Source organism: Antedon bifida, chromosome 3 (genome assembly GCF_963402885.1).
Source record: "Antedon bifida chromosome 3, ecAntBifi1.1, whole genome shotgun sequence".
NCBI classification, from domain to species: domain Eukaryota; kingdom Metazoa; phylum Echinodermata; class Crinoidea; order Comatulida; family Antedonidae; genus Antedon; species Antedon bifida.
In genome coordinates, this window is record NC_136228.1 from 11,761,170 (window position 1) to 11,777,005 (window position 15,836).

The 15,836-nt window shown below is 30.8% G+C and overlaps 1 protein-coding gene across 1 annotated transcript in view; it reads left to right on the top strand.

Annotated features, from left to right (window-relative positions):
- Window positions 1-15,836, top strand: part of LOC144838573 (rab GTPase-activating protein 1-like) — a 50,065-nt gene that overhangs the window by 27,124 nt on the left and 7,105 nt on the right. Inside the window, exons 11-13 of the mRNA XM_078693988.1 lie at window positions 9,183-9,296; window positions 14,477-14,551; window positions 15,405-15,530. Coding sequence (XP_078550114.1) covers window positions 9,183-9,296; window positions 14,477-14,551; window positions 15,405-15,530 — 315 coding nt within the window. The remainder of the gene's footprint in view (window positions 1-9,182; window positions 9,297-14,476; window positions 14,552-15,404; window positions 15,531-15,836) is intronic.

Below are 15,836 nucleotides of genomic sequence, written 5' to 3' on the forward strand. Positions count from 1 at the left end.
GTCAGGACACTATTTAGTGTCAATTTGTAGTATATTAATTACCAATTGTCATAAGACATAATTATGTACAATTACCAATTCAATGACCCACTCTAGAAATAATGTAAATTTAACATTAGATCCAAAATTATTGTATATTACAATTTCCTTATAATCTTTAAGAAACCCATAGGCAAAAGTACAGGATAGTAGAATAGACACCCCTGAACAGCGTATTTCCGTAGTGTTAAAACATATTTCCCCTTGTTTCACAAGAATATGTACCCTTAATAGGGTGTCCTCTAAATAAAGGTGTCCTTTGAATAGAAGTGTTCCCAGAGGAGGTGACTCCTGAACAATGTCCCATAGGATACTCTCAAGCAGTGGTCCAGTAATACTCCTAGATTCATATTTAAACATTAAGAGTAAGAATTTTGTATAGATGAAGAAATGTATTATAGTTGATACTCATGTGAACACTTTCATATTATCAACCACTCCTTTCCTAATTTTATAGAATCGTAAATACATATTAAAAAATTAATATACAAACAAATGCAGGAAACAATTTAACAGGATACAATCAACTCTTCCATTCCTGGAAATACATTCTGGGTTTGGAAGAGTTCTGGTTTTTAGAAAGTTTGCAGTACAAAACGTGATTTACACGGTATTTACATTAATAAGTCTTTAGTCTTGACGTGGCTTTACACAAGTAATAATGTACTCGGAAACTGAGAAAAATACTTGGTAAAAATAGAGAAACAGAGGGCGTGCTATTTATTATTTCAGCCCATATTGAAGATATAAGCAAGATTTTAATAAGCATTTATGACATCATCAATATAATATCGATTTTTGTGAAAATCAATAGGCATGGTTTGTAATAAGTAAAACAGCAACAAAATTCAGGTTATTAAACTTAGAAACTGTGGACGCTATCATTCAAACAAACAATTTTTAAAAACAAACTCTCCACTCTCTTGAAACATTTTCAGTCATTCAGACATTTCGCTTTCCATGGTTTGTTTCCATATTTTACTGTCTTGGGCAGGATGGTTTAAAAACAAAGCAAGTACTATACATAGCAAAATTTTCCCTACTAGAGGGTGAGCTCGCTTCGCTCGCTCCCCCTCTAGGAAGTGTATAGTAGGCGATGGTTCTCGGAATGATAATGTTCTTCTTTTACGTTTTCTGTCGGTTACCATTATTGAAAATGCTTGACATTCGTAAAACTAAACTATTCTGTTTCACAGTGTCTTGATAATGATTAATAACATTTTAAAGTATAGTCTTTATTATTTGGTAGGGCCCTTATAGGGCGGAGGTGGGGAGGCGGAGTTCATTTGACTCAAGGGAGGGGCTTATTCGAGGGATATATGTTAAATTTTTTAGTTTTAATAATATGGTAAAATTTATAATCAAATGAAATCCTCTATCTAATAGATATGAAAAGTGGTAAAAAAGAAATAACAAATGCTTGGTAAATTGTAGATAACAGTGCGATGAATGTGGTGATTATTATTCAAAGTGATGTTTTATTGGAGAGGCGTTTATTCAAATAAATATCATCCTAATAAGTATTAATACATTATTTAATTTAAACATCTTTTGAAACTAACTGCCGTGACAGAGTGGGCCATTTCGGTCCTAACAGGACACAGATAGCCTACAGTTATTCCTGCCAGCTTACTTAATAAAACTCAGCTATCGGGATTTCACTCGATTAATGTCTTATCATCAAATCTCCCTATGTAATTTTATAATACTATTCCCCACAATATATTCTGATTCTTTATGGCGTATATTTAATTTGATCTTTATTAATTTGCAGTATAATTTTATATTATATATATATATTTTTATTTTATATTTATATTTTTTAACTACTGTACCTTTCACACGCGCGGTCCGTTCCTAAAATAAACAAAAAACTAAAATGGCTATGAATAATGGCCAACTTAAGCTCCAGTCCTACTATAGTATCTATTTTTTTCTTCCGTCTTCCAAAGGGACACTGTATTGATTGATGGAAAGTGCCTGTTTCCAGTCACCTTTAGGGTCAAATCTATTATTTTAACTGCTCCCTTGTGTATAAAAGAGAGAAAATAGTTGAACTTATCATAAACCCGGAAATAACTTGACCGCCAAGAATTGAAATTGAGTAGAAAATCTACTGTTGAAATAATAAATGTTGTTAAAAAACTCTTTATAATATCTTGCTAAGATAGAAATATGGAAAAATAGCGTTGAACTGCACATTAATGTTATCAAATCTACGTTTCGCGGTACATCTGAGATAGATAAGGTAGGTATCCAAGGCGGAGATTTGTACCGAAGTTTTTGCATTGTGCTCGCCTATGTCAGAATTAACCATAATTTATATATAGATAGTAAGATTGTAATATATTATACTGTATATATAAAAAAAATCGTAATACAGACTACAGTGTTGCCAGTACTTGAAATCAGTCTCAAGTAGATTAATAAAATCAGTAATTATTAAGATGAACTACAGTAGTAGACCTACTGCAGTGTAATGCTGTACTTCAATATTCCTACAATACTTACCTTAAAATAAATATATACCTCCAAATATATCAATAAATAGCAGTAGTAATATTAGATAGCAGGCTAAGCCTAACGAAAACTGTTTAAATACGGCTCTGTTTAATTCCTGTACAAAACTGAGCTATAACTGAAAATAAATGTCACAGATGACTAGTTTTACTTGCTTGTGAGAGAAGCCTTGACTTGATTTGTCAAAGGAGTTTTGTGGGTGGAGCTTACTAATTTGATTGGCAGATTGATCATCCTACATTATAACATTATTTCAGGGGTTGTAACTTGTACATAATAACCTTAATGAATTGATATCAATAAATAAATAAATGTTTTCAGAAATCACATACACTGCAGTGGTTATAAACTGTGTACTATTTATTTATCAACATTGAATATCAGTGTTACAGCATACAGCTACATTGTTATACTTTTATAGTGAGGAAACTATTTAGTGTCAATTAGTAGTATATTAATTACCAATTGTCATAAGACATAATTATGTACAATTACCAATTCAATGACCCACTCTAGAAATAATGTAAATTTAACATTAGATCCAAAATTATTGTATATTACAATTTCCTTATAATCTTTAAGAAACCCATAGGCAAAAGTACAGGATAGTAGAATAGACACCCCTGAACAGTGTATTTCCGTAGTGTTAAAACATATTTCCCCTTGTTTCACAAGAATATGTACCCTTAATAGGGTGTCCTCTAAATAAAGGTGTCCTTTGAATAGAAGTGTTCCCAGAGGAGGTGACTCCTGAACAATGTCCCATAGGATACTCTCAAGCAGTGGTCCAGTAATACTCCTAGATTCATATTTAAACATTAAGAGTAAGAATTTTGTATAGATGAAGAAATGTATTATAGTTGATACTCATGTGAACACTTTCATATTATCAACCACTCCTTTCCTAATTTTATAGTATCGTAAATACATATTAAAAAATTAATATACAAACAAATGCAGGAAACAATTTAACAGGATACAATCAACTCTTCCATTCCTGGAAATACATTCTGGGTTTGGAAGAGTTCTGGTTTTTAGAAAGTTTGCAGTACAAAACGTGATTTACACGGTATTTACATTAATAAGTCTTTAGTCTTGACGTGGCTTTACACAAGTTTTATAATCATGCCATTGGTAAATGTAATCGTTAACAATATTGAGTAATAAATCTTTTGACTACATGAATACATTTGAAATGTGATGATGTTCTTCCTCATTTATTGGGTTTTGATCATTGGCAAGAAGTTTTTTTTTACACACCTGATGAGTGAAATAAGTATCTTATTTATGGATAGTCTTACCGATAATCTTACACCGCATTCACACGCTTGTTTGCACTGTGTAATGTAATGTAATAGCTGTGTAAAAAACTCATTAGGTTAGAGAGATATACACTTATACTATACATTGTATTATATTACAGTGTTACAATGTTGTTGTGAATCGGCGATTACATTAATTCAAATTGTGTATTAGAGTTATTTTCAGATTAAATAGTGTATGAGAGAGTTATTTTTAGATTAAAGGGTGTTAACCATGTGAAACAACCTTTAACTACGGTAATACAATTCAACATAGTGACAACATTTTTTAAAAACCTTTTTCCAAAAAAGTAATGCTCACATGATGATTGTGCTTCGATCTTTGGAAATGCTAATGTTATGTTATCTATGTTATTTTTAGATTAAAAGATGTTCAAAAAAGTTATTTTTAGATTAAAGGGTGTAAGATATTTAGATGTTAATTAACTGATTGATTAAAAGCCTGTGGTAATTGAGCACACTTTCCATGAGGTACTGTAGTTATATAGAAACATGATCACTGTGTTTTTAAAGTGCTATTAAATACTATGAAAGTGATTGATTTGTGTAAGAATTATTGTAATGGCGCCTAACTAGATAATACTGTTATCATTGCTTGCTATCATCTCGGCTCACTTTTCATATACAACACTACAATCATTACTATTATTTTCTTTCATTATTTCATCACATGTAAAACAAAAACATAAAACAAAAGTCCACTGACATAGTGGCAACAGAAACTGAGAGATTTATGTAATAGCTCACAAAATCTTAAAAATATTATTAACTTTAAAATCTAAAGGACTTTTACAGGTTTAAACTACTTTCACATCTCACCCGGAATCGATCCGGCGCCCTAAGAAAAATATCGCGAGCGTTGAGCGTGTTTTCATATTGACCACAAATTCGGTTATTAGTTGTCAAGCTAGGTCATTCATGCTCACTGATGATTAGATAAAAGAAATCAAAGTCTGCATCAGGTACATATTCAAATCGTACAAATTTGATTCATGTGCTGTTTTTTGTAATTTTTAAAAATAATTCCATCAGTTCTTGACAGAGTTACTCGATCAACTTACAAGAGGCAGTTTAATCAAGGCATGATTTTTGAAAAATGTGAACACATGAAGTACTATCATTCAAATGTTTACGATTACATGAAGAGAAACAAGTTTAATATGTGTCATCTGTACAGGCATTTGTAGATTACGATATTAAGGTGAAAGGTAATATCTGTTTTTAGCTCAACTTTAGTTTAGTAGTTTGTAATAAAAAAAATAATGCTTCGTGTAACTATGGAAACATCATCTAGGGACTTATATATTGGTAGTTTTATAGCTTTCAAACAAGTGGTTCAGTCAAATACACAGAATATATTAAAAAATAAAAGATTTAGCACCATACCATACAGTCATGAGTTTACCAATAGAACACTAAAAGGAGATATTTCCCTTAAATATATAAAGTCCCATTCGCTACGTTTTTTAGATCTAATTCACAAACTACATTTAATGTACAAATAAATAATATATGGTTCTGTTGCTATAATTTTTTTCTTCTTTAAACGGTTAAAAATGTGAAAAATAAGTCGATTCTAATAATTTAACTGGCATTTGGTCAGCATTAAACTTGAAAATCCCAGTACAGTACATTTTTTTAGATGAGTAGGGGGTTACCCTGTGTACTAGATTCATTCTTAGTACTATGGATAGAATCGACACATGTGTGCATAAGAGTATACACCTAAAAATATAAATGAAGCATTGATATACCTATACACAAAAGAGGTATGAGTGGGCATAATAATAACCCATGCTCTACGAGTTAATTGGCCCACTAACCTTTTAAGTTGATTAGTACCCTCAGTTTTTGTAGAGTCTCGTTAAAAAGATTAAATCGCAGATAGCAATGCGGAGGTGGAGTCAGTTTTGAATTCTCTCGGTTGATGGACTCGTTGTAAGTTGTTTATCTCCGAAATAAACTGATTTTGGTCCATTAGCTAAAGAATATAATAAGCTGTCATTGGTTTAGGCATGTCAGTCAGCTTAGATAACGCGGTGTGATTTCTTGATAACAACTCTTGAGATGTTTCTACTTATTACTCTGTAAACACAGATAAAAAGATATACCTCACAAAGTTTGAGAATGCCACATGTGTGAGGTGGACGTAAACAAAACAGCTATTAAAAGAAGGAATTGCCAGAAAGATCATCATGAAGAGAGATGACGGTTTAATAAAATTACTTGATGTAATGTTGCTTTAGTAACATGATTCTTTATTACCTGCATTTTATAGAAACTTGAAGATAAATCTAACGAAAACTAGATCTGATTATTAAATCAGAACAGCAGAATTACCAACTCACAAAATATATTCCACAAAAACGGCATAAATCTTGTACAACAAGAAATTGTGTACTGTTTGGTACAGGTTGATTTTGTGGGATTTTACAGATTTAAAAAAAATGTTTTGAAATAATAAACAAAGTAAACAAACTTTTGTATACCAATCAACCAAGTTATGGAACTCTAAAATGACATTAAAACAAAAACAAAAATTCATGAGACTTTCAACTTTTAAAAACGTATATTTTTCTTCTTTTTTTTGTGCATACTATTTTAGCTATAAAATGGACTATTGAAAGTCTGATTTTATTTTTTTTAGGGAACAATACATCCTTAAATAATGAAATCATTCATACATACAGTATGCCACAATTATTTATGTCTATACTTATGTACTAATGGCAACGTATTATTAAATGCACATTTGAAAAGGATCTAACATAATTACTTGTTTTTGTCTGCCATTGTAAATTATGATTTATTATTAATATCGTTTATCCCATTTATTTATCAGTATTTTCTGTCCTCAGCTTTTACAAACAGCTTTTTAACGATTCCTAAGGGAGCTAAGATTTCACAAACTGTTTGTGTGAAATTTAATTGATTTAAAAAAGTACTAAATTATGTGTATAATTCTTATGGGTGGGCGTAAGTGTGTCATTGTTGTAACTGAAACTGCTACTACACAACCAGTGTAATCAATCGGAAGTTAAATTGTTTATGAATTTAGTTTTAGTTGTATTTCACATTGTTTGTGTCGAAGGACATGCATTTTTTTTACTTGCTTACACTTTACAGTATTGTACAATTTTGTAAGTCTGAATTTTAAGTTAAGTGTGAATGCCTGATTATTTCCACAGTCTCAATCCCCAGTCATTAAAATTCATGGTTTTAAAATATACACTTCTGTAATCAATACTGTAATCTTTAGGCATTAAACTGAATATGTTAAATTTATGCGGTCCAGTGGATTGGTTTTTGTGTATTTTTATTGCAGTACATTTCACATTTTTAGACTTCAAATGCATTTTGAATGTTTTAATTTTTATTGTGTGGAGCAGGATGGTAAAATAGCAGTTCAGACACTTACTTAAATTGTCTCATCTTGTTGAGTGAATAATTTAATAATTTTTCAGCTCAAGATTCTAGATAATTGTTTTCACTTAAGAATTTGATAGGCAATACATCATTACCTTTTGGATTGATTAAATAAACTGTGTAAAGTCTAGCACCAAGAGCTCTAGCCTGAGATATGACTGAATCATTACTTAGATCACTAGATCGTCTTCGTAATTCAATTCTTTTTTTGTTCTTATGGTTCATGGCAAAGTCAATACTTAATATACAGTAGATGAAAGCAGACATACAACATCGATTAAAAACCAGTCTTATTTGTTTTTAGTTAATCACATTTAAATTATTATTATATAAGTATTCTTGCTAAAAAAAACTATAGTTCGCTAAATCTAAGACAACACTATAGAAAATCCAATCATACAATTTCTACTAAAAACTGGTCGATCTAAAACAAGACCAAACTAGATTTGATCGATTTTTGTGTTGGTCAGCCTTAGGAAACAACCACTTTTTTAGCCTTAGAAAAAAATTATCATTTTTTCATTTAGATTGTTTTTAAACCTACTGATTTTCCATACACTATGATTACAATACAGTTAAGAATCAAGAAACAGAAAGATACAATTTTGTTTTTCTAAATTCAAACATTTAATGCTCAGTTTATCTACAAATGTTTTAATTTTTTCTGAGATTACTTTGTTCTCATCCAAACAGTTTAGTTTGATTTATGATTCATTTTCTGCTAAAAAAGAAGAGCAAATTGATGCCATAAATTCTTTTTGTTTTGATTATAGTTGTAAATCATTTCATACCTACTAATTTCCTCTGTTCTAAATTAAACAACTTCTTGGCTATTCATTAGTAATATAGATTAGTATGACTTACACTTTATTGTGCTATAATATACGACCTGTATAATTACAGTGTATACAACCGCTCGAAACAGTCTCTTAAATAGGTCCTATCTTCCACTTTCATTAAAGATGTATTGTCCCCCAAAAACATGAAAATGAAGATTAATAAAATCAGACTTTAAAGGTTATTTTGCAGTTTTAATAAAGTTATTCACTTCTGTAAATAGAAAACAAAAAAACCCGAAGACAAACGAAACGGTTAATTTTAACCAAACACAATTGTCTGACAGTTGAAAAACTAAATTTTTTTAGGGGGACAATATATCTTTAAAAATTCAAAGCTTCATTTTGAAAGTGAAATATTATATAGTTGAACAGGCCATAAGCAGACATCCTTAAGTCAGTTAAGTAGAGGGTCAAAGTGCCCTCTTAATAGAGATGCTATGTCCCCCAAAGTAAGTGGTTCTAATGTTCTACCATTACTTATTGCTTCAATATAATGTTTATAATTATTTTCACTTTGTTATCAAGAGTATTGATTATATGAGACGTCCATTCCTTCTATGCGGTGCAAATTTATTCAGAGTATAATTTAAAATTAATAGCTCTGTTTGATATGCTTCATATATAGCCAATGGGTGTGAATGCAGTAATTGAATTATAAAACAATTATCTGAATGTGTTTGTAGAATAAATTAATATTTCTCTTGAACATTTTTTGTAGTGAAACTGTACAGTAGCTTGGTGGTTAACATGCTTGCCAATCACAAGGTGCAGGGTTCAATCCTGATATAGATATTTTTCTGCTTCATAGCGCCAAGTAAACCATTTAATTAAAAAAAAATGATTTTTAGACCAACCGCATTCTACTAAATTTGTGCTTTCAAATAACCGTTTAAATTACTGGTTGGTCATTGACAAAAAACAAAAACACCCAACATTTTTCTTTTTGATATTCAAACAATTTAAATATATAAAACTTAATAAATATCGATTATTGAGAATCATATATGAATACAATATATTTGTTTTTGTCTTTAAGGAATCGTCGTTTGAGGCAGTAATTCAACGAGATATTTCACGGACGTTCACCGCCAATGATTATTTTAAAGAGAAAGAAGGACAGGGCCAAGATGGTCTGTACAAGATTAGCAAGGTTGGTCGGCAAAGAAACCCTGACAATATGATATCATTTTTCATCAACATCATTACTACATTATGAAACTCATGCTTAATATTTCATACCAGCCAAAACTACAAATCCCACATAATCCTGTGTATGACATGAGACCCCATTTACACTCAATTTGTGTGGGACCTGTGCATCCTCTAAATTTTACCTGTTTGATTGATATTAATTTTGACCAAAAATTGGATGGGGAAAAAATCGTCTTTATAAGTGAAATTGGTGTTTTCACTTGGCAAAACCTTCAAAATGGCCTATTAAAAATCTTAAGGCCAATTTACAAAGACGAATGGTAACGGTAATACAAATATAGAATCTATGTTATTCCTTATGACCATTTACACAAAACACAGAGCAGACGGGCGATTTCCGCTCATAGTCCAGATCCCTATGTCAAAAAAAGTGCCTTCGTGTGCAGATCATGGGGAAAGTGTAAACATTGTGTTTTATGAATATTTGAATCATGGTGGTTATAAAAACCCATGTTGTCAAATTTCTAAAATTCATCTTTGACCTCTGACCTCAATTTGAATGTTTTGACCCATTGAAATTAAAATGGTCATATCTTTGCAACGCTTAGATTAAATGAAATAATTTTTAGTGTCAAATTATTTAGGAGATGCATATTAATATTCGTTCTAATGGAAAAGTTTGTCCAAAAATGGCTGGAAGTATGATTTTTGGCATTTTTGACCTTTGACCTACATATCATATAACTCCGTAACTAACAGTTGGACACACTTTAAATAGGGCTCAAATTAATCTGAAGGTATATGTTTCTATTCAGTCTAATAAGAACTTTTTCAAGAAAATAACCCAAAATATATTTATTGACCTTTGACCTGTATTGGTACTATACATTCCTATAATCTCAAAAACTATTGGCCGTAAAAGGTTTTTTTTTGTTGAATTGTTCGAAAAATTTACATTTATATGTTGTATATAACAACATTTTATAGAAATGTAAAAGAATTCTATTTATGAACACTAACTTTGTAATTTATTAACATCACTAGCTTTTGTTATAATATTAAAATGTGTTATATATACTGATTTTAAGCACTTCACATGAATTTATCAGAATTATGTGTATTTAATATAAAGTTTTATTTTTTTGATATAAAGAAAATTTAATTATCTATCAAATAAGACCATTTTCAAATTATTATGGCTAAAACTTAATTAAATACAGGCAAAAAAGTGTATTTTTACTTGTATGAACAGCGCCCTCAATCTTCATTTTTTCCCCAAAAATGCCACATTTTTATGTGGTTTCTATAACTTAACAGGGTATAACTTTGTTTTTTACAGTAACCAGTAATTTACATACCACATTTATAACATATGTAACATGGTGGGACCAAACCCTATTAGTCACACAGGCTATTCACCCCTTATTCTCCCTGATGCCTACTTAACTTGGAAAACTACATTCCAGAGGTGGGTCTTATTGTAAGGCTTATAAAGGAAAATTAAAGGCAGCCGTGAGTATTGACACCCCTAAGGACTTATTACTTGGCAACGAAGTTATGACCGGTAACCCAAACGACGTCATATGGCCCCCTTCTATATTAGCTATTACCAGAAAACAAGCCCATGACCAAGAAAGACAAGAGGCTATTAATTTAGCTGCTGCCCTTAATGTTAAAACGTCCCCAATCACTGATGCCCTACCACTTAAACCTTCCCCAAGATCGTCCCGAATTGACAAGAAAAATGACAACACTACCACTGCCAACATTACCAATCATTCACCTTTGGACATCAAAACAACACCACATCAACTTGCACATCAACAAAAAGAAGATAAAACCATTAGCACTATAATACATGATAGAACTGTCCCTTTTGACCAAGTTAATTCCCATCGTGTATGCTTTTATTTGAAAGATGATATATTATTTAGAAAATGGAAATCTATTAAGACCAGTGTTCACCTTCCGGCCCAAGAACAAATCGTATTGCCCACAATTTATCGCCCGACTATACTTTCCGTAGCCCATGACAACCCAACATCCGGCCACCTCGGTGTAAACAAAACAACACAACGTATTCTACAATCCTTTTATTGGCCAGGTATTTTTTCGGATGTTGCTACGTACTGTAGAACATGCGACATATGTCAGAAAACAGCCCATGCTAATACGTATATTAAGGCCCTCTTGAAACCCATCGAAATTGTCGGTCAACCTTTCTCCAAACCTTATTCTCCCTGATGCCTACTTAACTTGGAAAACTACATTCCAGAGGTGGGTCTTCCAAGGACATATGAATCTCTTGGTCCAAATTTTGCAACCAAACAGTGATTTTTAATATGTACCTATTGAGCTGTTTATCTACTTATAGGTTCATACCAAGTTCATGCAACCCAAGTCTTGTCATCGTCCATTATATAGGAGGGGGGTCAACCATTATGACTATAACTAATTTCCACAATTATTGATTACATGTTTTAACCAAAGAAATTAAAATGACATAAACTAGTATAGTATGAACATTTTCAAACTTCGTAATAATTACCATCTATTAATTAAACAGGTCACAGAAAGATAAACATAACCATTACCCGAGTGATAAATGGTATATCCCAGCTCGCTGGCATTCAAACATAGGTATCTTAATTTTGCAATTGTGAATATAAAAAACGACATATAGAACTAAATAACACCTAATAATTGTTCCTTATATATCAAACATTAGAATGATATAAAAATTAAAATGCTACTTACAAATTATATAATGAAAAATTAACTCCAAACTTAGCTACAATCCAACGGTCTGTCAAGTGAAGGCTTGATAACACAGGCAAACCCTATTTGAATTTTGCCGCGATTTTGAGGATTTTTTAGATTTTTTCAAAATAGAATTTGCTATTTTGACACGGTCTATTTTAAGCCAATGCTCATAAGAAAAGTATGTAAGGAATCTATGAATATTCAGCTTTCTTTTAAGAAACTAACCAAAATGATTGGTGACATACAAGTGATCTTAAATTGCAAATAAAACACTGTGGTACTTTAGAAAATAGGTAAAAAATTGACCTCACACTGTCAGCGGGCAATGGATGGTGAGTTTTAAAACGTAAAATGACACGTACTTTTTTTAACTTTACAATTTCAAACATATATCATAATGTTCAGTATTGTCTACAGTTTATTTTGAGCTACTAACCAAAAGAATCCGATTTATAATAGCCGAGATATTTAGGTGGGAACATGAAAATCAAGTGTTTTGTAGAAAATCACGGTGCGAAATCAGTGGTATTCATGTCCCAGTGGAGTGTGTTGAGGCAATTTAGCTATTTCGTTGCTCAAGAGATTCATATGAAGTCAATCAGGATGTGGTACCATTTAATTAGTCATCCTTCCTGTCCCCTTAATATAAATATATGTTTTGTAGTTAAGTTAGTTAGTTCGGGTATTGATTCTTGAGACTATAACATCAGTCAGAATCATTACATTTTCACCTTGTTTTATAATATTACTTTTGATTGAATAAATATTATATTTTGTACATTGAATAATTTTGTGCCATCGTTATTGTCTTGGCCCTCGACACGACTACCGTTACAACATACTAGGTCAGTTTCTCAGAAAAAAATTGAGAAAAATATTCCAATAGCTTGATATTTTTGTTGAGGTTATTATGATACACACCAAAAAATATTTTAATTTTGAGCTAAAAGTCCATCTTTTTGGTTTAATAAAAGCTATCTAGCAGATCTTAATACACAAAATTCATATTTTATTGGATAGATATTATGATTATCTTTCCAATAAAATATGCTGTTTGTGTAAGAATGTCTGTACAAGATTGTTTGTACTGGACCAAAAAGATGGATTTTTAGCACAAAATCAAAATCTTTTTTAGCGTGCACCATGTAATAACCTCAAGAAAAATATCAAGCTATAAAAATATTTTTTTCATTTTATCTCAGAAACTTACTTAGTATATGGTAGAAGGGGTATGTAAGTTACACGTCACTGACAACAAATCTTTTAAAAAGTTACAACCAGCTAAGTTTATGAAACCACATAAAAATGTGGCATTTTGAAGGAAAATATGAAGATTGAGGGCGCTGTTCATACAAGTAAAATTACACTTTTTTGCCTGTATTTAATTAAGTTTTAGCCATAATAATTTGAAAATGGTCTTATTTGATAGATAATTAAATTTTCTTTATATCAAAAAAATAAAACTTTATATTAAATACACTTAATTCTGATAAATTCATGTGAAGTGCTTAAAATCAGTAAATATAACACATTTTAATATTATAACAAATGCTAGTGATGTTAATAAATTACAAAGTTAGTGATCATAAATAGAATTCTTTTACATTTCTATAAAATGTTATATACAACATATAAATGTACATTTTTCGAACAATTTCACAAAAAAAAACCTTTTACGGCCAATAGTTTTTGAGATTTTAGGAATGTGTAGTACCAGTACAGGTCAAAGGTCAATAAAAATATTTTGGGTCATTTTCTTGAAAAAGTTCTTATTAGACTGAATAGAAACATATACCTTCAAATTAATTTGAGCCCTATTTAAAGTTTGTCCAACTGTTAGTTACGGAGTTATATGATATGTAGGTCAAAGGTCAAAAATGCCAAAAATCATACTTCCAGCCATTTTTGGACAAACTTTTCCATTAGAACGAATATTAATATGCATCTCCCAAATAATTTGACACTAAAATTATTTCATTTAATCTAAGCGTTGCAAAGATATGACCATTTTGTTTTCAATGGGTCAAAACATTCAAATTGAGGTCAGAGGTCAAAGATAAATTTTAGAAATTTGACAACATGGGTTTTTATAACCAGCATGATTCAAATATTCATAAAACACAATGTTTACACTTTCCCCATAATCTGCACACGAAAATACATAGGGATCTGGACTATCAGGATAAATACAGATTCTATTTGGGACAAGATATGCGGTTTTCCACTTACCATTACCGCTTGTCTGTGTAAATTGGCCCATTTTTCAATGTTTCGGGGAGGAATACATCTTTAAATAGACAAAATCAAAATGCCAAAAAATAAGTACATACCTCAATTGAACTGTATTAAGGATGTATAAACTGAAATAAATCTGTTTCAGCAACAAGGTTAACTATTTTTGGTTTTTTAATATAGGCTTATTCAATACATGATCAGGATATTGGGTATGTCCAAGGCTTATCCTTCTTAGGTGCTGTTCTACTTCTACATGTAAGTACTCAATTACTATTTAAATATGAATGAATAACAATTTTTAAAAAAGGATATCAGACTTAACATGTACGAAGCATTTTTTTTAGACTTGTCTGTTCCATATTTGGTTATGTCCAAGGCTTATCCTTCTTAGGTGCTGTTCTTATACTTCTACATGTAGGTACTTAATTACTATTAATAATAGCAATGAATAACAATTAGAAAAAAAAAAAGGATATCAGACGAAGCATGGGTTTGAGACTAGTCTGTGCCATATTGCTTATCCTTTAGGCAAGATACTTTACTTTCATTGTCTCGTCCAATTTTGATATTGCTTGCTTTTATTTCAAATCTAAGTATCTTCCATTTCAGTCCTTTATTACATTCTATTTCTGTAATTCTGATTCTTTTTAGAATTTCAAATTGAGATTTTATTAATATATACATTGTATTTGAAATTTGAAAATTGGTTTTTTAAAATAATTAAGCTTTACTCCACAGTAAGCTACATGTTTTATTGTTGGCAAAGCAAATTGGACCAGGGGCGCAGTAGCCCATAGCTGCTTCTTATGTGTCTCGTTCCCATCTCACTCCCATCTCAATGGTGGTAGAACAAGTTTTCTTGAATAACAACCAGTGTATCTTTCACATTACAAAACCTGGTACACTTTTTTAGATAAGTACATGTAGATTATTACCCCATTGTCCCTGAGGTTCAGTGAATATTTGTGCCTATACTGCGTATTTGGCTGCCAATGATATGACGTGAACCTAAAGGGTAAAGTTATGTTTAATGCTTACATTTGCTTTTTTTTTGCCTTATGAGTTTATGTGGAAATTGTTATAATTTAAAGTTTGCTTTCTTTCTCAGATGCCAGAAGAGCAAGCGTTCACTGTGCTTGTTAAGATTATGTATGACTATGGCCTACAAAGTCTTTTTAACAATGATTTTGCTGAGTTGCACAGAAAGTTTTATCAACTGGAAAGATTCTTCATGGTTTGTATATTTCTTCATATACTTTGTAATAATTAAATGATTTACAACATTGTAATAAATGCAGATTTGTATATTTTGAATCATGATTATAGGCATTTTTCCTTTTTCCTTTTCCTTCATTATTATGATTTTGATTGATTAAATAATTTTTTTTTAGCCTAGACAATAATGATTTCTTATACAGTATATTATAGATTAAAACAAGTTGTTAATTTTAAGCAAATACAAAGATGGGTTTGGTTATTGAGTAAAGTATTACAGCTAAAGAAAATACATCTTGTTAGTATGGCCATCAAAAAGGTTAAA